General features: G+C 49.1%; 1 protein-coding gene across 1 annotated transcript; it reads left to right on the forward strand.

Annotated features, from left to right (window-relative positions):
- Positions 1–1602: 1602 nt before the first annotated feature.
- Positions 1603–22018, forward strand: TPST2 (tyrosylprotein sulfotransferase 2). The gene is made up of 6 exons (XM_065889865.1): positions 1603–1655; positions 5997–6902; positions 10917–11115; positions 16355–16405; positions 19892–19940; positions 21520–22018. Exons 2-5 carry the CDS (start codon positions 6061–6063, stop codon positions 19931–19933), a joined length of 1134 nt encoding a protein of 377 aa, XP_065745937.1. The 5' UTR covers positions 1603–1655; positions 5997–6060; the 3' UTR covers positions 19934–19940; positions 21520–22018.
- Positions 22019–26877: the final 4859 nt, after the last annotated feature.

Raw genomic sequence — 26877 nt, forward strand, 5'->3', positions numbered from 1 at the left:
TGTGGCTAAAGCGTCATGTCGGAGTCTTGGCGTTGCAGCTCTGAGTGACTGAAGGCTCTGACAGCCCCGTTTCACCGCCCTGAAAGGGGCCGTGGGAGCTGCCTGCCTGGCAGGCCTCTTGAACTCTCTGGCATTTCAAGGGCTGCCTGAGGGCAGCTGGGCCTGAGCCATCTCGTCTCCGGAAAAGCTTCAAGGGCCCTGGTCCCTAATTGTGTTTGTTGTTGTTATTCCAAGAACCAGGCTTCTCTTCACTGGCCACCCATGTGCCCTGGGAATGCCAAGCCTGTGTATTCTGTAGCTGGGAGGAGGAGGAGGGTCTTGGAACCCTTCTCCTCCTGGGGTTAGATATACTAATCCCTGGTATTTCAGGGAGAGGAAAACAAACTGTATGGAGGCAAGGAGAGAGCGAATAGGAAGGGAAAGAGGACCCCAAAAATGGTCCTACGCCCAATGTATTTGCATCATGGCACAAATAAAATAATTGCTGAGAGTTTTGAGTATTTGCTATTGTCTTGTTTAAACCTCCCAATAGCCCATTTTACAGCATAGGAAAACCGAGGCTCGGAAGAACAACAATCTACCTAGTCAGGGAATCATCCAACTCCAGAGCTGCATCCTTAAACCCCCCACCCCACCTCTTGGGCTGGGACTAAGCAGAGGGAAGATGAGCCTCAGACTCTGTGAAGAGATTTTTGCTCCCAGACCTCAATTTTCACATCTGTAAAATGGGAGAAGGCGAGAAGTGGACTAAAAATCTGCCACCCACCCCCTCCCCCAGTAAATGGTAAGGACATAGTAGTGACATGTACACCAAAATCTCCTTGGTTCCACATCAGCCAGGCTTCATGCCAGACCCCATGAGTTCACGGCCCATTCCTTTAATGCAGTGGTTAAGAGCTGGGCGTCAGAGTCTCACAGATGTGGATGGCGATCCTGGTTCCCCGGGTCAGTTGCTCTTCCTCTGGTGTCATTTCCTCACCTGTAAAATTGGGAGTATCGTACTTTCCTCGTTGGGGGATTAAATGGCACAAGGCACTCACAGCAGGCATTTGGTCAGTGTTAGGTGGCAGTGGCGGCACGGCATTGTCCAACTCCAGGGGGCGCCATATTTGTCATAGGCTGGGTACGCAGTGCCCTTTGGAGTTGAGCAGTGCACAGCCTGTTCAACCATACCCAGCAATTCCAGATGGTGATTCGTGGTACAGTGGTGGTGGTTGTTGCTTCTTGTTATATTTACTCTTCCTGAAGCCCAAGGTCCCTGGGCCAAGAAGAAGGGAGAGCCCGGTTGTAAGAGACCCATTACTTCCTAAGGCAGCAGTGCCTTAGCTCAGGTTCTCAGCTGACATCCCTCTGCCTGAGAAGTGGGCCAGTTCACTCCCTGGCTGAGTCAGTGAATTTAGACCCCAGCTTCAACATCTTGGGCGGAGGTGGCCTGTCCCTGCCTTGCCGCTCGTCTCCCAGAGTCACTGTCGGGCACCCTTGGGAAGCCCAGCATCCCCTTCTGCCCCTCCGAGGGGGCCCAGCCCCTCTCCATAGCACCCACCCCTAATGCACCTAATGCAGCGTCTCTTCTGCCTCTGCAGGGCTCAACCCGTGGAGAGTCTTAGCAAGCAGCCACGAGGGCTAGATCCCAGGGATGAGAGTGTCCAGGGGAGGTAAGTGCTTCCCGAAGGTCCCCCAGAGACCCGGCTTCTCCAGGAACAGCCCCCAGCCTCCGGATTGGGCAGCCGAGCAAACTCCCCCAGGCAGCTCTCTCCTCTGTTAGAAATCCAGACAAAGCTGGATCCCAGCAGCGTGGAGAGGGCAGGCCTCTGTTCTTTCTCACCCCTTAGGAAAGTGATTCTCCTGGTGATGGGAGAAGGCTGAGTCCCCGAGCAGGCAGGACTTACCCGGCATTAGTGGGCAGATTCAAGCACGGCCAGAACCCAGCCCTCTGCGTGCCACCTTCCAGCCTCAGTGTTCTTGGCGTGCTTGCTTTGCCCTTCACACAAAAGCTCCCTGAACCTCATAATAGCTCCCTGAGAAAAGCTTCTTATCATCCCCCCTTATTTTGGAGAAGAAAACAGAAGCTCAGAGAGGCGAAGTCCCTTGTCCGGCTCTCCAGCTGGCAAGTGGCAGGGGCTGGATTTGAACCTGGGGCTGTAAGACTCCAAGTCTGAGGGTCTTAGCCACCATCCTCACTGCCAGGATGCCGGGACACCTCCCTCGACAGGGTCCAACAGGGTGGTGCGGACGGAGGGCAGGCCGGAGTCCCTGGGCTGGGCCCTCTGGCCCTTCCTGGAATGGGCGGAGTCTCTGATTCTGGGTGGTCAGGAGGCCACCTTCTGCTTCGTAGGCTCCCAGCTGCTTTCCCTCTGCCAAGTGGCCCTGCCTTTGCTTCTCAAGCCATCCTCCAGGTCTGTGCAGTCTCCTCCTCACGGCTGACTTGCCCGCTTTGAGCTGTTTTCTCCTGGCGACTGAGATGAGCCCTTCGCTGGGTGCTGTCCAAGGAAAGTGAACAGCTCAGCCTCAGCCTGGTCTGACCCAGGCCTGCCACTCCAGCCATGCCATCCATCTCGGGCAAGTTGCCTCTTCTCTCTGAGCTGCTTGCTGGGCAGGAGGCATCCCTACCCCAGAGGTGGCGGAGAGGATCCCGCTACGTGAGGCATGGAATAAGCTTTAGCAGAGGACGTGCTCAGTCAATGTAAAACTCATGAGTTGATAACATTAAAAAAAATTCTGTCTATCCCTTCTTCCAGGCCTTTTCCCCTGGTATTTAGTATCCAAGTCACTTCCAACCCCAAACAGAAGCTCGAAGAGTACGTAAACACACACACAACACATGCACACGCACACACACACACACACACACACGGGCAGGCACACTGTGTCTATCCTTTTTGGAAACCACTTTCCCAAATTATCCCCTTTTCTCCCTTTCTCTGCATCCCCCATCGCCATCTGTTCCCCAAAGCTTCAGTCTCTCACTCCCCACCAAGTGTCAGGAAGAAAGGGTGATTGTACTAATTCAAGCTAAAGTGTGATTGACAGTCCCCCAGGGTTTTGACACTGAAATAATAATCGTTGGCAGAATTCTACTCTCAGGTCTAAGGAGAGAATTTCAGTGAGCATTTAAAGAAGCCGAGAGCTCCATAGAGGGATTTCTGAGGGACTTTGTGTCCTGTCCAGCCTGCTTCCCCGCTGAAAGTAGCCCTGGAATTAGATTTCCCCTGCCAGACATGAATCCAGTGTACACATTAACTGCCAGCAGTTTCAGCAGCATATGACAGGCTCAGGTTTCTGGGGAGAGGGTCCCCAGCTATTTTCTGATGCTCAGAGAAGCCAGCAACCCCCGGATGAGACTCATCTTTGCTTTGTCAGTTGCTTCTAGAATCCTCACAGCAGCCTTTGAGGTCAGTGGACCCACCCGTCTTTGTAGCTGAGGAAACTGTGGCTTAGATGGAGGAAGTAACTCTCCCGAAGACACATGGCCAGGAAATGCCAGGGCCTCTTAGCAGTTTCGACCCCAGGCCCCGAGGCTGTGTGCTTCTTCAGCTTTGATGTTTATTTTCCACTTGCTATGGCCTGAGGGGCCCCAGGCAGCCCAGGCCCTCGTGGGTGGATTGGTCCAGCTGCCAACCGGGTCCTTTAGTGGTTTCCGGTGAACCTCCCATCCAAAGAAGAAAGCCGCCTCCCACTCCTTTCCCTTCAGACCCTGTCCCATTCGCCAAGCCACCTGAAGCCCCCCGGCATGCTGGGCTCTTTCCTGCCTGTTACTTTGCACTGGCTGTTCCCTTTGCCAGGAACTCCCTTCTCTCTCTTCTCCACCTGGCTGTTCAAAACTTCCCTGTCCACTGCTTAGAACTCGGCACAAGGGCTGCCTCCTACAGGAAACCTTCCCTCACCTACACAGGTCGAACCTGTCACCCCCTTCCTAGTGTGGGTCCACAGTATGAGTGGACTCGGGGGGCTGAGGCTGTGTCTCTTAACTCCATAGCCCAACTCCCGCACACAGTAGGAACTCATGAAATGTCGGGGTAAGTGAATAACCAGTCAGTGATCATGGCTAATATTCTTTCAAATGCTCCCAATGTGCCGGGCACATTCTTAAGTTCTTAAAGGGGGTCATTTAATGTTCATAATAGCCCTTTGAGGTGGACACTCTTAGACCCATTTTACAGATGAGGCTCAGAGAAGTGAAGTCTGTTGCCCAAGCTCACACAGCCACACAGGAAATGGCAGAGCTGGGATTTGAACCCAGGTCTGTCTGACTCCTTGAATGCCCAGAGACCTCAGGCCCTCACTTGGATTCTAGAAAGAGGTGAGAGAGGAAACGAAGGTTCTGAAACACAGCAGGGGTGAGGCAGAGAAGGGCTGGGTGGTCGGAGGTGGGCTGTCTGTCCAGCATCTGGGTCTGCACCTTTAGCGTTGGGCTGAGGTTGCGTAATCAAAGGGCCTTGAGGGTGAATTGGGGAGGAGGATAGATCTGACGTTTGAGTGACTAGAGAAGGGGTGGCTGGGCTGGTGGACCCCTACTCTTTGAAACCAGCCCCTACCTAAAGAATTGGCATTGAGGTCTCATCATCTTTATTAGTGACATTTGGGAGGGGTGAGGAGCTAGGCCCAGGGTCATAATTCATGTCCTAAGTCATCCCCTCCCCCTGTTCGCACGTCACCCCCCGAGTCTGAGCATCCCCAAGTCTCCGCAGGACACGGGCAGGAGCCTCCTGACTGACCTCCCCGCCTCCGTTCCCACCCCTGCAGGCCCTCTCCCCAGGGGCTGCCCGTAGAGTAAGTCCAGCTCCTTCCCCATCCCCTGAGGACCCCATCTTCCCCTTCCCTCCCCTCCAGCCCCAGAAGCCTGCTCTCAGGTTCTTGAACACACCAAACCCTCTCTCTCCCATCTTGGGGTTTTGCACTCTCCGTTCCCTCTGCCTGGAGCACCCTTCCCACACATTTTCACACCGCCAGCTCCCTCTCATCCAGGTCTCAGCTTGGACGTCACCTCCTCCTTAACCTCCCTCTTCCTTCCCCTTCTTGATCTCTCTCATGGTGTCCAGCTTATTTCTTTGCAAGCCATTATCACGGTCTGGCGGTAGCTTGTGTACCGTCCACATCCCCCACTCAGTGGTAAGCTCCTTGAGGCCAGAGGCCTGGCTGTCTCGTCCACCGTCCTGTCTCCAGCCTCGAGCAGGTGCCTGAAACCTTTTTATTGCTTCCGAGTGAAGGCTGAACGAACGGACGGCGATTCTGGAAGAAGCCCAGACCAGGATATTTTGCACCTTCTGAAAAGCCTCTCCTGCAGCGGCAGACTGTGGCCACTCAGAGCAGACACAGAGCCGGCTGGTGAGCCTGCTGGCCTGGGTCAAAATCATGGACCCTGGCTTGGCCGCTTTCCAGCTGGACAACGGTGAACAGTCGCTCTGTACCTTGGTTCCCTCCTCGCTGTACCATAATCATTTCCTAGCACTTACTCTGGGCCAGGCCCCGCTCGTTGGACCCAAGCACGTTCTGTAAATACTTGTTAAGCATCTACTAGGGGCCAGGCACCGTGCTAGGAGCTGGGGAGACGGCCGTGAACAAAACAGGCAAAACCCCTGTCTTTATCAAACGACTGTGCTGCTGAAATCTGAGGTGCTAGTGCTTTATTATTTTCACATGTCAAAGAATTTCACATAAATGTATTTCAAGAAAGTCCATTTTTGAAAGAATTATTACTCTTTCCATTTATCAGTTGGGGAAACTGAGGCATTGAGTGGTTAAGGAACTGGGCAAGATCTCACAGCTAGGGAGTAGCCAGGAGGGATTTGAACCCAGGCCATCGGGCCCCCTGAGGTAACAGTAGCAGCTACGCTTACGGTTGTTGGAGGATCTCATGAATTAAGATGGATGCAGTGCCCCGCAGCGTTCTGCTCTGCACGTCAGCACCCTCACACTTGCCGCTCTTGGGGTCTGGATGGTAAAGCACCTGCAGCCCGCAGGCCTCCCTGACCGCCCGTGTCCCTCTCTCTCCCCAGATGTGAGCCCGGCAGGGCTCCCGCCCACCTGTCGCTGAAGCGCGCCCCCCGCCCCGGGCCCAGCATGCGCCTGTCGGTGCGGAGGGCACTGCTGGCAGCCGGCTTCGCCCTGGCCCTGGTGCTGGCGGTCCAGCTGGGGCAGCAGGTGCTGGAGTGCCGGGTGGCACTGGGGGGCCCCCGGGGCCCCCGGCGGGCCATGCGGCCGGAGCAGGAGGACCTGGTGATGGTGGGCACGGACCACGTGGAGTACCGCTACGGCAAGGCCATGCCGCTCATCTTCGTGGGGGGCGTGCCCCGGAGTGGCACCACGCTCATGCGTGCGATGCTGGACGCCCACCCCGAGGTGCGCTGCGGGGAGGAGACCCGCATCATCCCCCGCGTGCTGGCCATGCGCCAGGCCTGGTCCAAGTCGGGCCGGGAGAAGCTGCGGCTGGACGAGGCGGGTGTGACAGACGAGGTGCTGGATGCCGCCATGCAGGCCTTCATTCTGGAGGTGATCGCCAAGCACGGAGAGCCGGCCCGCGTCCTCTGCAACAAAGACCCCTTCACGCTCAAGTCCTCTGTCTACCTGTCGCGCCTGTTCCCCAACTCCAAGTTCCTGCTGATGGTGCGGGACGGCCGGGCCTCCGTGCACTCCATGATCACCCGCAAGGTCACCATCGCCGGCTTCGACCTCAGCAGCTACCGTGACTGCCTCGCCAAGTGGAACAAGGCCATTGAGGTGATGTACGCCCAGTGCATGGAAGTGGGCGAGGACAAGTGCCTGCCCGTGTACTACGAGCAGCTGGTACTGCACCCCCGGCGCTCCCTCAAGCTCATCCTCGACTTCCTCGGCATCTCCTGGAGCGACGCCGTCCTGCACCATGAGGACCTCATCGGCAAGCCCGGCGGCGTCTCCCTGTCCAAGTGAGTGGAGCCCCCACCTTCCGCTCAGACCCCTGATCCCGGAGTCAGAGACGCTTAGTGGGAAGGTCGGCTCTGCCCCTCCAAGCTGTGTGGCCTTGAGCAAGTCACTGTGCCTCTCTGAGCCTCCTCTGTTGTACTGGAGAAGATCTGGGAAGAGAGTGGTTAAGAGCACAGCCTTGAACCAGATCTCCCACCTCATAGCTCTGTGGCATTGAATAAGTCACTGTACCTCCTGAATTTCGGCTTTATTATCCAAAAAATGGGGCAGTCACTCCTCTCCAAACTGTGAATATGCTTTGTAGTGAGCTGTAGCAGGTAAAGGTTGAGAGTATAGTTTCTGGAACCAGGCTGTCTGGGTTTGAATCCCAGGTCTGCCACTTTTTAGCTGTGTGACCTTGAGCAAGTAATTCTCCCTCTCTGTGCTTTCATTTCCTCATCTGTAGCATAGGGATAGAATCTACCTATGTTCACGTGTGAACATCAAATGGGTTAATACACGTTAGGTGGTTTATTCCCGTTATCATCGTTTCAGTGTTGATCTTGCTTTTATTGGAATACTCATCAGGCTCACCTTCGCTCTCGTTTATTGAGTGTCTGCTGTGTGGCCAGCACTGAGTGCAGCCACAAACAATCATTATTCCTTTAATCCCCACAGCCACCTAGAACATAGGAACTGCTCTTATCCCCATTTTACAGATGGAGAAACTGAGTCTCAGGAAAGTTACTGGCCTAAGGCCACACAGCTAGCAAAGGGTGGTGCCAGGATTTGAACGCAGGTCTGTTGGACTACAGTGCCTGTGTTCTCAAGCCCTCCGTGGCTGGGACCCATCCTCCCTCCCTTTCTGTCCCTCGCTGTCTGCCTTCCTCCTTTGAGGAGGCTGTCCCTTTCCTGAGACAGCGCAGCACCAGAGTGTGCCGTCCCCATGTCTCCATCCTGGTCGGTTGCAAGCATCTTCAACAGCCCAGTGGAAGGGCGGTCCTTCCTGGGACAACGCCTCCCATTTCTTTCATGGCTGGACCCTCCCAGGCTCTGCCCCCAAGAGCTCCTGATCCCTGAGCAGAGCGGAAGGCTCTCAGCAGCTCCTGGCAGCGAAGTGCCCGTGGGCTGGGTACCCCCACCAGTTGGTGCTGGAGCCGGGATTTTTGTAAATCATCATGACAAGACATCAGATGACCAAAGGAATACATCCTGATTGCAGGAAACTGGGAAAATCCATAAAACAGGAAAGAAAACCTACCTATAATCCCAACACCCAGATTTTGATTTGTGGCTTGCTCGTCCTTGATCAGGGTATATTGATAAAACTGGAGTCCTGCTGGTCATGTTCCTGTGTAACCTTTCTTCACCTCGTATCTGGGACGCTTGCCCATGGGCCCCAGCACTCTGCAGTGACATCATTTTGAATGGCTGCATAATATTCCACTACACGATCACCATATTCTATTTAACATCTATTTTTGGACACTTCGTTTATTGACTCGTATCAAGCCTGGCTCCTATCCAAGTTCTGGGATGTACCTGTGTGATTTCTGTCCTGGGAAGTCCTGGAGACACAAGGGTTGTGGCAAAGGCCAGGTACATGTTTGATCGTGTCTGGTATGTCCACTGTAAACATCTTTGCAGCAAGCGTTTTGTTATAAAAGGTGAAATCACTGGTTGACTGACCGTTCTGGTTTCATTACTCTAGGAAATGATAACGTATCAGTTTCTGCAAATACTTCACTGAGCACAGTTATCCCTCCCACCTGTCAAAACCAGAAGGTTACTGAGCTGTGGTTCATAGGAAAGGGACAGCTGCCTTCGAGAGCATTAATGATGATTCTTTAGCTAATTTAGATACACTTACTTTCTCCCTCCTGCCATCTTTGCCAGATTTATCACACAGTATTAGACATCGGAGGCCGTGTTCATAGCAGCACTGCTCACAGTAGCCAAGACATGGAAGTGGCCTGTGTCCATCGACAGATGAATGGATAAAGGAGACGTGGCGTATATACGATAGAATGGTACTCAGCCACAAAAAAGAATGAAATAACGCCATTTGCAGCCGCATGGATAGACCTAGAGATTATCATACTAAGTGAAGTAAGTCAGACGGAGAAAGGTAAATACCGTCTGATATCACTTACATGTGGAATCTAAACTATGACACAAATGAACTTAATTCATGAAAAAGAAACAAACTCACAGATGTAGAAAACAAACTTAGGGTTACCAAAGGGGAAAGGGTGTAGGGGAGGGATGGGTTGGGAGTTTGGGATGAATAGATACACACTACTGTATGTAAAATAGGTAAACAACAAGGACCTACAGCATAGCCCAGGTAACTATATTCAATATCCTGTACTAACCATAATGGAAAAGAATATGAAAAAGAATACACACACACACACACACACACACACACATACACACACACGTACGTATAACTGAATCACTTTGCTGTATACCAGAAACTAACACAACATTGTAAATACTTCAGTTAAAAAAAAAAGAGGCAAAAGAAGAACCAAGCTCCTCCTATCCCCTCAGAAAGGAATGGTTACTTGATCCCTGATGTGTCTTGAAAACGGTGAAAATTCTAACAGAATCTGGCTTAGAGTAGCTCACCGAAGGATTTGCAGAAACTGATATGTTATCACTTTCTCGTGTAATGTAGCTGTCAACCAGTGATTTTATCCCTTAGGGCAGAATGGCCTTATGGCCAATTGTGGGGTGAAACTGTTTGCAGTGAAGATGTTTATGGTGAAAATACCTAGAACCGTATTGGTGATTTTTTGACACACTGGCTAGAGTTGAGATTTAAATCCGGGTCTTCAGACTCCAGATCCATGCCCTCCCCACCAGTCCACACCCTCTCCCCTGCCCAGTTCCCCTCACCCCCCCTTCCCATCTTCCTTTTGCTCCATCTGTTTGCTTCTGTTCTTTGTTCCCAAGTTATCTCTTAGTTGGGATGGAAGCATCTAGAAATAGGTCCTCGATCCTAGGAGTTCCCCACCCTGTATCCTGTAAAGCCTCTGAACTATAATTGGTAAGATCATCATCATTCACACAGCTTGGTGACCCCGTTGTGTGGGAGAGCAAGGAAGCACATATAAGATGATGACTGTTTCATCCTAACAGCAAAATGAAAACAACGTAAATATCCATCTTTAGGGGAATGGAAAAAGAATGAGGTATTGAGAGAGCGGGGAAAAAAAAAACCCCCACCTACAAACCAGTACTATGTATAGAATATAATTTCTGTTTTTAAATCTGCAAGCAAAACCACAGATTTTCAGTGTGTACATGTGTGGGAGAGACAGAAAGAGAGAGCTAACACTGAGACCTTAAAATGTACCAGATACTCCTTTATTATTAACTCATTTACTCCCCAGAACAGCCCCGTGAGGTAAGTACTATTATGATTCCCATTTTACAGGTGAGGACACTGAGGCTCAGAGAGGTTCAGTCAGTCTCCCAAGGCCACACAGCCAGTGTTGGTAGAGCTGGCATCTGCACCCAGGCAGTCTGGCCCCTGAGTCTGCGCTTAGCCACTCCGTTTTTTAAAGTACAGAAAACAGATTGATAGGGTACGCTTCAGAGTGCTATGGTCAGGTCCCTGTAGGGAGCTGAAGGACTCAGAGTGGTGACCCCAGGCGCTATTCGCCTTACCATTTGTGTCTTAGAATTACTTCTCAAGAACAAAATACTCATCTTAGTCATATAAATAAAAAGTAATTTTTAAAAAGTCAGAGAGGTCAAGGAAGCAGAATTTCAACACCACTGAAGTGGTGTGCATTGTCTAGCCCTTTCTCCCAGCTTCCCACCCCATGCTTTTATCCCCATTGTACAGAGCAGGTATGATGAGGCCATATGACTTGCCCACATTCTTATACTTGATAAGCGCCGAGTGGGCCCTGGGGACCAGTCCCGCCAACCTTTCCTGCTGCCCCAGAGTCCCTGAGCAGGGAGCCCACCTGAGCACCACCTGGGTCTGCCCATGCGCCGTCCAGCCCGTCCTCTCTCCCCAGGATCGAGCGATCCACAGACCAGGTCATCAAGCCCGTGAACCTGGAAGCTCTCTCCAAGTGGACTGGCCACATCCCTGGAGATGTGTTGAGGGACATGGCCCAGATCGCCCCCATGCTGGCTCGGCTTGGCTATGACCCCTATGCAAACCCGCCCAACTACGGCAACCCCGATCCCATCGTCATCAACAACACACACCGGGTGAGTGCACGTGCACACGGGGAGATGCGTGCTCAGGCTGTGGTGGGGGCGGAGGCTCCAGCTACCCCAGAAAACAGTTTCTTGATTCCTATGCAGCTGGTCTGTTTCTGTCTCAGGGACACGGTGATTCGTACGGCTGCTTGTATTTCCATTTTTGCTTGGGCCACAAGGAAGCTCAAAACCAACTGGTAGCCTGCCTCTCACACTGTATAGCATCTCACGGCAGGCCCATTCATGCACTAATTCCATCCTATTTCTCTACTTTGATTTACCCTTTTCCCCCTGCTTCCCTGGCTGTTTGTTCGTCTGTTTGTAAAGCACTTCAAGTCTCTGTTGAGACTGGGTGTGAATAAATCAACGATGGGTCCCTTTATTGCCCCCATAAGGTTTAATTTTTAATTTTATTTATTTATTTTTGGCCCTGCCTCGAGGCCTGCGGGATCTTAATTCCCCAACCAGGGATCGAAACCGTGCCCCCTGCAGTGGAAGCACAGAGTCTTAACCACTGGACCGCCAGGGAAGTCCCTGACCCCATAAGGTTTAATATTTACTTCTCAGACAAATGTAAGTTTAGGGTGGTTTAAATTACTTTTTAAGTTCTCCTTAGTGTAGGTGGTCAAGGGGAAATGACTTTGAGAAGATGTTTTTGGAGCATAAAAGTAGGCTAATCCTGGGTGTGGGACAGTTACCAAGTCGATATTATTTACATGTCACTGTCACAGCTTCTCCTTCACTCTGGTTGCTGTGTTCTGACTTCCTCAGAGACACGAAGTTAATGAAAATATCTGAAAATGGGACCCAGGCCTGAGGAAGAGCCCTCCTACCCCTTATGTCATTGAGACCCAGAGTTTTAATTTAAGCTGAGTTTGGCATTTCTATTTTTCTCATTTTTTAAAAAATTAATTCTAAAGTCCTCTGATTCTACTTTCAGAGAACTACTTTGTGTTTGGTCTGTTGAACTAGAGAAGAAAGGGCACGCACCTTAAATTTATTTATTTAATTTATTTATTTTTGGCTGCATTGGGTCTTCATTGCTGCGCGCAGGCTTCCTCTAGTTGCAGTGAGCAGGGGATACTCTTCTTGCGGTGCACGGGCTTCTCATTGTGGTGGCTTCTCTCGTTGCGGAGCACGGGCTGTAGGCGCACGGGCTTCAGTAGTTGTGGCACATGGGCTTCAGTAGTTGTGGCTCACGGGCTTAGTTGCTCCGCGGCATGTGGGATCTTCCCGGACCAGGGCTCGAACCCGTGTCCTCTGCACTGGCAGGCGGATTCTTTACCACTGCGCCCCCAGGGAAGCCCGCGTTTGGCATTTCCGAGCACATGCTGATTTTAGAAAGTAAACAGTTCTTTTCTTTCTTTCTCTTATTGCCTTATAACTGACTTATTATATTATTGTAGTTTCAGGTGTCTGACAGAACAATTTGGTGTTTATGCACCTGGCAAAACGATCACTACGATTTGAGTCTAGTCACCCACTGTCTGTCACTGTGCAAATTTACAACATATGCAGTACAATATGACCGACTATAATCACCGTGCTGTACATTACAGCCCTGTGGCTTGTGGCTTGTTTATTTTATATTATCTCGACCCCCTGCACCCATTTCACCTCCCCCCCCAACCCAACAGTTCTTGTATTGAATCAGAAAGGGAGAGAGTCATTACTCTTTATTCTCCTTTAATTCTTCAGTGGACTCAAGGAGAAAGACTCCATTTGATGCCAACAAGTCCTTAACATGTGCAAGCTTTCTTTCTTTCTCTCTCTCTCTCTCTCTCTCTCTCTCTTTCTATTTTTTGGCCACGCCGTGCACCATGTGGGATCTTAGTTCCCTGATCAGGGCTCGAACCCGTGTCGCCTGCATTGGAAGTGCGGAGTCTTAACCACTGGACCACCAGGGAATTCCTGCAAGCTTTCTTTTTAACGGAGAGAATTTACTAACACTGAGCGTAGGCGGCTCTGCCCTTGTCCTTGAAATGCAAGCCCATCTGTAGGTCTCATTACTTCCTCTTGCCCTGACATCAGTTGATTTTGTAAACATCTACTTGTGGAAATACTCAGGGATCCAAGGTAGATACCCAGAGTGCATGGAGAGCGTAGGTGTTGGCAACCTGGATGTGGCTTATTTTTATGATTTTATTATTTTTGTTTTAAATATTTATTATTAATTTTAATGTTTACTATTTAATAATAGTTATCATTCTTTAAACTGTACTTAGGTGCTTTATATACTTTCCTGTATATATGCTATATTTCATAATAAAAAATTCATTAACGGGATTAGGGACTTCCCTGGTGGCGCAGTGGTTAAGAATCCACCTGCCAACGCAGGGGACACAGGCTTGAGCCCTGGTCCGGGAAGATCCCAAATGCTGCAGAGCAACTAAGCCCGTGCTCCACAACTACTGAGCCTGCGCTCTAGAGCCCGTGCGCCACAACTACTGAAGCCTGCGCGCCTAGAGCACGTGCTCCACGACAAGAGAAGCCACCGCAATGAGGAGCCCGCGCGCTGGAACGAAGAGAAGCCCCCTGCTCACTGCAACTAGAGGAAGCCCGCGCGCAGCAATGAAGACCCAACACAGCCAAAAATAAATAAATAAATATATTATTTTTAAAAATTCATTAACGGGATTAAAAAAGCAGCAGCAACTGGTGATGACCTTGAAATCCAGCCCCCAAATGCTTCTCAGAAGGGGTGGCTGGGGCAGGATGAGGGCATCAGAGAAAGCTGGCCTCTCCTTACCTGCTTTTTTAGCCAGGGGCCCAGCTCCTCTGAAGTCCCTCTAAAAGGCAGAGGCCCCTGGCAGGTCCTAGACTATGGGTCAGAAGCTCCCAGAGCAAGGCCTGACCTTGGGTGTTGTATAAAAAAAATTCTGATGAGCGGTGATGGGTAGGAACAGCTGTTTGGAGCTCTGTTGTTTATTTAAAACAGTAGATGTCTCTGGGTTTCTTCCAAAGAAGTTTACTCCCCAAAGAAAAACTCTGTTTTCTACTAACTTATTTAATGACACAAGTGTTAAGAGAACCACAATTCCCTGATTCACTTATTCTCATCCCTGTGAATTTTTGTGACAAATACACTTGTACTACTGAGAAGAAATATTTTGACACTTCATCTATCTATGCAAGTAGAGAATTGATAGGGTCACTTTCAAAAGTGATTTTTTTGCATTTCAAGTTTCTGGCTTAAATACCCAACGGTGCAGATTTTTACATTTGTAAGAACTAAATTTGGTTTAAAAAAAGCCAAAAACTTGCTCTAGTTTTGTGACCCTGTGTACTTTTAAAATAAAATCAAGAAAGCGAAAAAAGGAAAAACAAAAACAAAGCAAAAGAGCTTTACTCCTTGGGGGTTCCACAAGTTTTAGCAAGTGCCACACACCTTATTTAGTCTTTACAGTGGTTTTGCTGTAACTACAAAGATAAGTCCCCTCGTTGAAAGCCACAAGGGTGTGTGTGTGTGTGTGTGTGTGTGTGTGTGTGTGTGTGTGTGTGTGTACTGAAGGCACAGAATGTTCCTGTATTGGATCCTAGGCAGTACACTCAGTTCTGAAATGATCCCAGTGCTAATGAAACTGTCTGTACCTGTGCTGTTCATTGTAGCCACTAGGCTTGTGTGGCCAGTGAAATGTGATGAGTCCAAATTGAAAGCTGCCGTGTAAGTGTGAAACACACACTGGATTTTGAGGTCCTCGTACCCCCAAAAAGCATGTAAAACTTCTCCTTAATCATTTTTATATTGATTACATAGGGAAGGAAAACTTTTCCCTTTTTCCCTTCTAGGTTCTTTAGCTGGTCTGATAATGAAATTGATATAAGACAGATTAATAGGAGACAAAACAAATTTAATATCGTACATACAGGGGCTCGTAAAAATAGGAGATTCATAAGAAGGGGCCAAAGCAGGCATCTTTCATACCTTTTAGACGGAGAAAGAATACATTTGTGAAGTACTGATAAGACAAAGACATCTGGGCTTGGGGTAGTAAATTACTGAAGAAGTAACAAGGTTTGTGTACACAGCCCTTTTGGCCCTGATTTCTCCATCTCTGGTGATAAGGATGGCTCTCTACCTCCTGTTGCGGGGAGGGTACCTTTCACCTGGGAGATTTATTCCCTGCTCTCAAGGGCACAAAGGAGGGTCAGAGTGTCTTGGCACCGGCTGTTTCTTAAATAACTTTAATTCAAAATAATGAATATGCCAAAATGGTAGATTTGGGGGCGACCTGCCCTGAACCCCATCAATTACATGTTGAGGTATTAATATTTTAGCTATATCAGGTTAAATAAAAAATACCACTAGAGGGAATTCCCTGTAGGTCCAGTGGTTAGGACTCCATGCTTTCACTGCTGAGGGTCCAGGTTCCATCCCTGGTTGGGGAACTGAGATCCCACAAGCTGTGCGGTGTGGCCAAAAAAAAAAAAACCCACTAGAATTAATTTCACCTGTTTCACTTTTTTTTTTTAATGTGGCTACTAGAAAATTTTAAATTACAGACTAGGTTCCCATTATATTCTATTGGACAGTGCTGGTATATCCAGTGCCTTGTATTTCGAGAGATAGTGGAAAGGCCTGGAATTTTCTGGTTCCCACCTCAGGGCCTTTGTCTTGTCTGTGCCCTCTGGCTGGAATGCTTCTCCTTCAGAGCGTAGCCTGGCAGGATTTCCTCAGGTCTCAGCACAAAGGCCATGCGTTCCAAGGGGCCCTTTCTGACCACCCATTCAGAAGAAGCCCCCTGGCACTCCTAATCACATACTTTCCTTGTAGTACTTCCCATGGTTTGATATGTTCTTGTTTAATTGTGTTTGTTGTCACCTGTGGATTGTCTGGCCCTCCCCACTCCAGAACGGAAGCTCCAGGAGGATGGGACTTCCAATTGTCTGGGCAGTGTTGTAATGGCCCCCAAACCCCTCCCCACCCCCGAGCTTAGAATAATGCCGGAATAAGAGGAGCTTATTAATACATGTTTGTTGGATGGATACATGGATGAGCAGGTGGATAAGTGGATGGGTGGGTTGGGTGGATGGATGGATAGGTGTGTAGATGGGTGGGTAGGTGGACAGGAGGGTAGATGGGAGGCGTGGATGGGAGGGTGGATGGGGGGGTTGTGGGTGGATGGAGAGGTAGATGGATGGGAGGGTGGATGGATGGGTACCCGGATGGATGGGTGGGTGTGCAAATGATGGACTAAATTTTATTTTTTGATCATTTCTACAAGAGCGATAATTTTTTCTTTCCTAGGTCTTGAAAGGGGACTATAAAACACCAGCCAATCTGAAAGGCTATCTTCAGGTCAGAAACCCCAGGGGGAATTCTGCGTCACCACTAGCTTCCTCTGTGCCCTTGAACACTTCACTTCTCTCATATGGTTGATGGTTTGTCCATCAGAAAATTGGATGGGGGTGGGATTCCGGTCAGAGGCTCTCAAGTGTCTGATCCACCTGGAGCAACATCTCAGTAGCCCTTCAGCCTGAGCCCCTTCCTTGTCCCCTGGCTTGAAAGCAGTTGGAGGAACTTAGTGGGGACTTGCTGTCAAACCTTCTGCCTCTAGCCTTAAATTCAGCTTCATTTAAAGTGGCAGTTCCTGGGCTTCCCTGGAGATCCAGTGGTTAAGATTCCGTGTTTTCACTGCAGGGGTGTGGGTTTGATCCCTGGTCAGGGAAGTTCCGTGTGCCGCACCGTGTGGCCAAAATAAAAAAGTATGAAGTGGCAGTTCCCAGCCCAGCACAAAAATTTCATCAGTCTACCAAAAAATGAGGGTCATGTGATGCAGGTATGTGTGCAAATGTAGACATAATACAGTCCTGTGTCCCTGGCCTCCCATGCATCCTGGGCATGTCCATGGAGGCTGTCCCTGAATCTTGTCAAGAAGAACCGCTCCCAGGACTGACGTAGCATCCTCCTTTTGGTGCCAAAGTGCTCCTTTTTAAATGAAGGGTGGTGATGCTACAATCAGTAGTTTCAGTTTGTGTGTGTGTTTTATTTAACTTGGCCAGGAAAGGGTGGGGTCACCCTATGCTAATCCCCAGTTTAATCATCAAACTCACAAGACTCTGATGGGTCGGGCAATGAGATTTTGGTCCTTTGGGGATGAGTCCACACTCCCTTTGTGGGAATCAGAAACCCATCTCTTGCCACTGTGAAAAAATATTGCCAGAATTAATCGGCACTAATCTGTTATTTGTTTTAGCCCAAAGAGGATGTAACAAGAACAACAAACAGAAGTGGGGTAAGGGGAATTAGCCACAGTCTGAAACTCTTTTCATTTTTACATACAGTCTTTTTTTTTGCCCACCTGGATATCCATTTTTATGTTCCTTGCAATTCCATTGTATGAGCTGCTTTGTTTTACTTTCTTACTGTTTTTCCATCTTGGGGGTCTCACGTGGCCATTTCGGATGGCTACATAGTTTTCTCTGGAATCCATTATGTGCCACCAATTACTTAACTGTTGCCCTATGTAATTTTTGCAATATTTTGCAATATTTCAAATGATGTCACACACCTATCATCCTGATTTTCCCTCTCTTCTGTGGGGTGAGGGCGGGGGGGGGCCTCTATGGAATTGTTCCCTTCAAATACAATATTTTTATATAAATTTATTTATTTTTGGTTGCATTGGGTTTTCATTGCTGCGCATGGGCTTTCTCTAGTTGCAGCGAGCAGGGGCTACTCTTCGTTGCGGTGCGCGGGCTTCTCATTGCGGTGGCTTCTCTTGTTGCGGAGCACGGGCTCTAGGCTCACAGGCTTCAGTAGTTGTGGCACACGGGCTCCGTAGAGTTGTGGCTCACGGGCTGTAGAGCGCATGCTCAGTAGTTGTGGCACGCAGGCTTAGTTGCTCCGCGGCATGTGGGATTCTCCCAGACTAGGGCTCAAACCGGTGTCTCCTGCATTGGCAGGTGGATTCTTAACCACTGCACCACCAGGGAAGTCCCCAGATACATTTTTAAGGAGTGGAATCAGAGGATGGAAGCGTCTTTTTTTTTTGGCCGTGCGGCATGTGGGATCTTGGTCCCTGGACCAGGGATCATACCCGTGCCCCTTGCCGTGGAATCGTGGATTCTTAACCACCGGACCGCCGGGGAATTCCCCATGGGAGGGTCTTTTTTGAGACTCTTGAACTACAAGGTTAAAATTGCTTTACAGAAGAGTTGGACCCGTTTACACTCTCCTGCACTGTGTGGCGTATTCAAGCTGGCCTGGGACTATTTTTTGCTCTCTTAGGAGCAAAATGTAGAGAAATAGCATGTGCTCTGTCATCGTGAGCAGTCCCACCCTCTGGAGAGCTGACCCACAAATTACGTCAAACCCCTACTTTCTGCCCTTTTCTCCTCCACTGTCCCCCACTGTGCACGTGATCTCCTGCAGGATATTGCAAAACTTGGAAACAATCTTAGGACAACAGTTGAGTAATGCTGGTGTGTACATTGTATAGAATATTATGTAGCCATCCAAAAATGGTAATCGTGAAACCCCAAAAATAGGAAGATAGGAAGCAAGCAAAACAAAGCTGCTCACACGTTAGAATGGCAACTCATGCAAAAATGTATATTCAATCCCTAAACTCCAAACACCCTCTCCTTTCCAGGGCTTTGCTAATCCCTCTGCTGGGAATGCTTTTCTACCCACATCCGTGCATGGCCGGCTTCGTTTTCATCTTTTAGCTCTTTGCTTATGGGGTGTTTTCCAACACCAACAACTAATTCTCTGATTATCTGGACACCAACTAGGTGTTGCGTAATTCAGTTCAATTCTGACACTGATTTCCGGAGATAGCCTCTGACCCCACAGGTTAAGGGCCCAGTCCCACAAAACTGCCCCCACTTCAGATGCCCAGGCTGCGTACCTTTCTGCCCAGCCAACTACACATTTGCGGGGTCCCCGTGCCCCACCCCCGCTCAGGTTTGGTAATTCACTAGAACAACACACAGGACTCAGGAAAACACTTTACTTCCTAGATCACCAGCTTATCATAAAGGCTGTAACTCAGGAACAGCCCAGTGGAAGAGATGTGTAGGGCGAGGTATGGGGGAAGGGGCGTGGAGCTCCCATGCCCTCTCTGGGTGCACCACACTCCCGGCACCTCCCTGTGATCGCCCACCCCGACTCCCTGAACCCTATCACTTATGGATTTTTATGGAGGTTTCATTAAGTAGGCATGTTTGATTAAATCATTGGCTGTTGGTTATTAACCTCCAGCCTCCTCCCTTCCCCAGAGGTTGGGGTGGAGGGTGCTGAAATTTCCAGTCCTTTAATCATGCCTTAGCCTTTTTGGTAACCAAGCCCACATCCTGAAGCCAGGGGCCCCCAGCCATCAGTCATCTCATTTGCATACAAAAGATGCTTTTTCTCACTAGGGAGATTCCAAGGGTTCTAGGAGCTTGGTGCCAGGAACCCAAGGGCAAACACATGTAGGTTTTTCATTACACTCCACCTTAAATGTCATCCCCCTGTAGTGGCCTCTCCGAACCACTTTATCTGAAGGAGCCCCAATACCAGTCACTCATATCAGCCCATTGTATTGCCTGGACTTAATAGTGTCTTACGGATATGTTTGTTGAGCAGGCTCTCCCCACTAGAATGTGAGCTGGGTGGGGATAGGATAGGGTCTATCATGTTCACAGTAGCCCCAGCACCCGGCACATAGTAGGTGTACGGTAGCTACTCGGTGAGGGAGTGTGCCCGATTCAGTGATGCTGAGGGCTGAACCTCAGGGCAGTGAGGCCCTGGTGCCACCGCTTGGCTGTGACCCTTCCTCTGTGTGTTGTCTTCCTCCAGGTGAACCAGAATAGCACCTCTTCCCACCTAGGAAGCTCATGATTTCCAGGTAAGCCTGTGGACTTTGCCGGGACCTTCCGACACTTCTGAGCCCAGGAATCACTTTTCTGAAAAGCTTGTCCTTCCTGAGCCTCCCTGGGGAGGAGTGGCCACCAAGGTGGGCTGACCCAGCCCCATCAGGAGGTTTCCCTGGCCCCAGCCTGGGGAGCTACTTATAGAATGAAGGCTTAGTCTCCTAGCTCTGGATCAGGGGTGTGGGCAGGGATCAATGCTGAACCAGCCAGAAAAAGGTTTATCTGGCATTGGGGAGGGGGTACAGAGGACAGGTGTGATGGGGGGATTCTAGAACCATTTTGCACAGAATGCTGTCTGCCAACCCAGCTTCTATAAACAGCATCAGGTTGGCCCAAAGCAATTAATGTTGTAATAATAGTCGCAAGGAGTTCTGGTCTAAGAATAACCCCTACTGCACTGGGCTGAGTGCTCTTCCTGTGTTACTCCTTTAACCCTCAGCATCCCTGGGAGGCAGGTGACATGAATGTCCCATTTTATGGAGGAGAAAACCAAAGCCCAGAGAAGGGCGTTGACTGGCCTAAGGCCACAGGGCCACCAGAAGTCATCTCCCCCAGAGTTTGCTTTTAACAAACGATTTTAAGTGCATATTTACCCATCCATGTTTTGCCAGGGGGCAGGGAAACAGGTTCTGAACTTGGGAAGTCAAAGATTTCAGGACTCACTCGAGGTTCGACTCCTGTTGGCCTCTGTTTTCCCCATCTGGAGAATGGGGATTCATCACTGTTCGCCTCCAAGGGTGGTCGTGAGATGAAGTGAGCCGGCCCGGGTGGGAGCGCTGGGACCTCGCGGCAGACGTGGGCCCTGGAGTTAAGGCTCCAGCGAGTGAGCTCACTTCCTTATGCTCCCCAGCCTCTCTGATCAGGCTCAGGGAAACCTGGGGGAGTCAGAGAGGCCAGGACCAACTTGCCTGGGTATTTGGCCTATTCTTTTAAACCGTAAAAGAGCTTCTAGCCTCTAGTCGATTTTTAGTTCCCTTATCTTATTTTTAAATAATCAGCATATTTTTTTCATTTTTCTTGAAATCCACTTTGCACTAGCCCACAAGGCTGGAGACACGAAGTCACCCTGACTCTCAGCATGCCCATCTTGAGTTGTGCTAAGATCCAGGACTTCCGTTTAATTCCTAAGAAGTCTCACGTTGAAAGCAGTCTTTTTCCAAGTTTTTCCCCAACTCGATTTCCCTCTCTCTCTTTCTGCAGGTTCATTAGTAGAATCCTGAACCTTCTCGTTGACGAAAACCAGATCTATTTCTCGCTTTACGCTTTAGATGAGGGCCCAGAGACAGGGTACTTTAGCTAATCATTGCCATCTGCTCTTCATAAATCAGAAAAGTGATATCTTTGAGGTCAAGTGGCGACAGGTTGAGATGTGGGTAAGGACCCAAGAAACATTTTTAAAGGTAAATTCTCTCCAGCCATCTGGATGCTATAGAAAATCTCACATGCTTACATGAATGCATGAAGACCATCTGTCCTGCAATCACACATATAAATATACAAGATCTGTTTCAGAATTGCGACTCTGGGCCTAACACCCGTTTTCTCCCCTTTCAGATCTTTGCAAGTGGCTTTGTTGCCAGAAGAGAAGAAACTTTGCATTTGAGTGGAAATCGGACCTCAAATCCAAGCATATTGCTTGCTATTAATCGCCAAAACAGGACTGCTCACGAGGAATCTGTTTGCATATGGTTGCAAAAGCTGAATCATTGACAACTTAACCTTGAGACATTCTATCTTAGGATAGTCTGGGGTAGAGAACCAAAAGTGTGGAGGTAGTCCGGCTTTTGAAACTTAGGTATTTTATATTTTTCCCCTCGAGAAGTTTTTTTTAAGAAATGGATTTGCCATCCTCCTTAATTTGCAGGACTGCCTTGGTGGCTTTGTTTGCTGGGACAAGGCCCACCACCCGTGCCTCTCCAGTTGACCCTTACTTTTGAGTTCAAAGAATCTATTTAAGAATTTAATATATGAGACTTTCTTTGATTCCTCCTCAGTTCTACTCACAGAGAAAAAAATATATATATTATTTGAATAAACTGAACAGGGGCTCATTTGTCTGTGCCTTACTTTACAGAGTGAATAGATTTTTTTCTTCCATGTCGAGTGTTGTCAGGTGGATTGATGATGAACAAAGGCTGGAGAATAGGTCCACACAAGGGCACAGCTGAACGCCTGTGTCAGGGAGCCCCAAGGCCACCCTTGGGTTTGGCGATTTGCTACAAGGACTCACGGAACTCAGAAAACCTGGTGGACTCACAGTTACGGTTTATTACAGCGAAAGGATACGGATTAAAATCAGCAAGGGAAAAAGGCGCATAGGGCAGAGTCCAGGAGAGCCCAGGCACAAGCTCCCAGATGTCCTCTCCCACTGGAGTCTCACAGACACGCTTGATTCTCCCACCAACAATGTGTGACAACACGTATGAAGTATTGCCAGCCAGGAAGGCTCACCTGAGGCTTAGTGTCCAGCATTTTTTACTTGGCATCAGTCACAAAGGTATGCAGCAACTGACCATAGTTACTTGGTCTCCAGCCCTTCCAGGGGTCAAATGATACAGCGTGATCCAAGACCCCCCATAAATCACATTGTTAACATAGACTCTATGGCCTGTTGTGGTCCAGGGTCCTAGGTATTCGAAGGCACTCCTTCTAGCGAGGACATCCCAAGGGCTCAGAGGTGAGCTCCCAGGAGCTGGTCCAGGCTGGTCCTTTGTCACATGCAGGGTTTGTTGGAACTCTCCAAGCCTGCTGACTTCATCCTTGGCTGCTCAAATGCTTAGGGATCAACCAGGCCCAGAATAGTTTGTTATCCTTTAAGGGTTAACTGTTTTACCCACACTGCCTTGCCTTAGCTCTCATGACAGTAGTGAGGCTTTGGGAAGGTAGTGACTCACAGTGGCGTGGGGTATGGAGTATTGGAGTCAGGCCGAAGTACCAGCTGTGTGGTTTGCTCCCCTGTTTCTTCATCTGTAAAATGAGGAAGGTAGAACTTCCTGGGTTTATTGGGAGGGGCCGATGGGTGACGTGGGCTGTGGTGCCTGGTGTGTGATGAGCCCGCAGTGTGAGGCAGCTCTTGTCTCTCCTTGTCTTGAGACAGAGGTGGGCTGGGTAGTTGATGGAGTCATGGACACAGGAAGCTCATGATCACCCCTCAAGGGTTGGCAGAGGACATCCGGCCTCATTCACTGTTCTACACATCTATTGCTGCATGACTCAACAGCCCCCAGCTTCGTGTCTTAAAAGCATTTATTGTTGAATCTCTCAGTTCTAGGAGTTAACTAGAGTGAGCTCAGTGGTTCTCACAGTCAGATGGTGGCTGGGGCTTCTGTCCACTGAAGGCTCCTGCAGTCACATGTCTGGTGCCAGGGCTGGGGATGGTTGGAGGATTTGGAGGCGTCATTATCCTGTAGCCTCTCCACACGGCGAGCCTTGACTTCCTTGTAGCATGGTTAGGCAGACTCCTTATATGGCGGCTGGGCTCCCCCAGAGTAGATGCCACGCAGTTAAGGGATATGCCTGGAGCTGGTGCAGTGTCACTTCACCTCACCTGTGTCCTTTTGAGGACGCTTGCTTTACAGATAATGTCCCAGGCCTGCAGAACCTTGTCCCAGCTTGCTATCTAAGGATAGTGTTCACAAATTCTTGGAAGATAAGTAGGGTAGAAACCATCTGTAAGAAACACTTGAAAGGAAACCAAATTTGCTAATCTCAGTTGATCTGGATCTTCAATTCTGCCAAGTTCAGGACATGATATATATATTTTTTGAACAAAACTCAAAATAAGACTAAGCCATGTGCAACTGTAGAATGTCAATGTCCCAGAAAAGGTACTTGTGCTAGGCTTTAAATATATCATCTTTGAAATGCCACTTACAGATTGTTTCTATGGTACCAACCTATTTAAAGTTGTAACTGAGTGAGGATTCCCCCCCCCCAAATCTTTTGAAGGCAATATGGAAACAGTGCTGTGTGGTGTGAGCTGCCTAAGGGGTGATTAGGAGTGTGGATTCGGCTTAGAAACGACCTTGGAAGGTTGAGGAATCGAAGAGATGACATATGCAGAGGTCTTTGTGACCCTGAACAGACAGTAGTCACCCTATAAGTATTAGCTCAAGTAAGTGGACAGAAATGATGTGGGTGGGTGCCTGCACCGTGTAGCAAAGAAAGGACTGGTCTGACTGTGTCCTTCAGTCGTCTGTGTGGCCCTGGTACCTCCCCTGTGGCATGGCCTCCTCTGTTGCCTCTTCTGTGAGAAGGGAGGGCTGGACCAATGATTGTCCGAGAGCCCTGCCAGGCTTCTGCTGAGGGACCTTATTGCCTGGCAACCCCCTCCTGGGAAGGCTACATGTCTGAGCACCTCATTGGGAATCTAGACATGGGCCTGGATGTCCCTGGGTCCCAAATCAAGGGTTTATCTGGGCAGTGCCAGGAGACCAGGCTGGGTATGAGATCATGAAACTACACCTCTGGCCACCTCTCTCCTTTCTTTTCCTGAGGCTGTGCATTTGAGTCCAAAAATCTGGAAAAACCGCTATCTTTGAGGCTAGAGACCATCTATGCAGAGAGATGAGATTGGGTCTTTTAAATGAAAATAGCCACAACCATTTAAGAAGATCTTACTATGCCAGGGGCTTTACATGCATTAATTAGCCTTCCCCCTTTTTATTTTGGTCCTGGGAACAACCTTTTTAGAGCAGTGCTATCTTTATCTCCATTTTAGAGGTGGGAAAACTGAGGTGTAGAGAAGCAAAGCAACCTGCCCCAGGTCCCCTATGTAGGAAGCAGCAAAGTGGAGATTTGGAGCCCTAAAGTTTTACTCCAGAACCTTCACTTTTAAAAAATTCTAAGTACATAGAGAAAACATTATTTCTCTTAATCATTTGAGACTTAGTTGCCTATGTGATGCCCCTCTACCCTGCACCAAATACTTTAGTATTTCCAACAAACAGTGACATTCTCCATCGTAACCACAGGACAACCATCAAAATCAGGAAATGAACATGGGCACATCACTACCATGGAAACCTCAGCTTACCCCATTTAAGTTTTGACAGCTGCCCCAATAACTTCCTTTATAGCAAAAAGATCCAGTTCAGAGTCATGTGTTGCATTTAGTTGTCATGTCTCTTCAGTCGCCTTCAGTCTGGAACAGTTGTAGGGTCTTTCATTTTCATGACCTTGGCACTTCTGAAGATGACAGACTGGTGGTTTTGTAGAAGTCCCTTTAATGGGGTTTGCCTTCTGTATCCTCATGATTCCATTCAGGTTATGCAGCTTGGCAGGAAATCACAGGAGTGATGCTTCCATCTTCTCAGGACATCCTATCACGTGATTCCCATTTGCCCCATTCTAGGGGACACACACTTGATCAGAGCCTGTATTCTCAATGACCCCACAACCATCCAGAAGGTTTCCTTTTCCAGAAGCCACATGGTAGGGTCCATTTGGTGAAACAAATCCACTAGCATCCATCTGTCAAGAGCAAAGTAACTCAGATCCATAAAATCTGCTGTAGAGCTATGGACATAGCTACTGAGAAGCCAGGCTTATTTTTATTTTTGACTTTGACTTATAAATAGAAGCATACACATTTTCAGGCCCAGGCTCAACACGGTTTATCTTGTCTCCGTGTTTCCCTCACTCGGCTCCGTAGTAGACTTTTCAGTCTGTAAGACTCTCTCCCCCGCCTTCTCCTCTACTAAAACCTCACTTTCCAGATTCTTTCCTGAGTACATACTATGTAGTGTGTGTCTATGTGTAAGGCACATGGACTGGACCTGTCACTGGGATACAGAGACCATTAAGTCACGGTCCCTGTTCGCAAGAGGCTGGCATGTAATTGGCTTCATGTAGGTTCTCATTTAATTAATAACAACCATGGGAACTTAGACCCAAGTCTTTTGACTCCAAGTCCAGTGCTCTGTGTATACTCTAACAATGCCTCCTGGATCTTTTCATCTTAGAGAGAGAGTGAGAGAAAACAAAGCAAAAATTAGCAGCTAACACTCTCTAAGCACCTGTTACGTACCAGGTACAGTTTTAATTGCTTACATATTTTATCTCAACCGTTTGCAGAAGAGAAAACTGAGGCTTAAGATGTATGTATGTAATGCCTTGCCCGAGGTCCACAGTTGGTAAGTGGCAGAGCTGAGACCAGAACTCTGGAGTCTGTGTACCCACACAGAGTCCAGAGCTGGTGAGGGATTCCCTGGGAGTGCCTGGTGCCTCTTTGTTCCCTGGATCCCTGGAGCCTAGCACAGTGTAGGCCCTCAGTACATTTTTATTAAATCATTGAATGGATTTACTTACCAACCTGTTGGAAAGGAAGAGAATGGAAAGATTTTCTGGCGGGAATACTTGGGAATTCTAGAGTTTGCCCATTCATTCCTTCACTCCCTCAAACACCTGTATAAGGCAACTGATCTGTGCCAACGACAGTGCTTATACTGAGAGACCCAAAGATCCAGGAGACAGTTTTGACCTTCATTATTTCTATTTGAATGCCATGTCTCGTCCCCACCTCTAACTCGCCCCCCGCCCCCCGCCAATGTCTCACACACAGCTATCCCATGAGCTAGTCCTATATCCCCATTTTGCAGATTTAGAATCTCAGGCTGGCAAAGGAGTCTCCCTAGGCTAGGGTGGCTTGACGACGTCCACACCCGTCGTCACAGGCTGGGCGTCGCCCCGAAGCGGGCGCAACAGGGAAATCAGCCCTCCTCCATTCCGGTCCCTGAAAACCCTCCCTGGTAGCTCAGCCACTCTAGATCCAAAGCCGCCCTAGCGTTCCCTTGCTGCCATGGCAACCTGCGCGACATTTCCGCTGTCGAGAAATGTCATTTCCGGCGCGCCTGTCCCGGCACATCCGGGTTCCGGCCCCAAGCGGCGCGCTTCTAACCCGGCGCGGGCAGT

This window comes from Phocoena phocoena, chromosome 13, assembly GCF_963924675.1.
Source record: "Phocoena phocoena chromosome 13, mPhoPho1.1, whole genome shotgun sequence".
Lineage (NCBI taxonomy): Eukaryota > Metazoa > Chordata > Mammalia > Artiodactyla > Phocoenidae > Phocoena > Phocoena phocoena.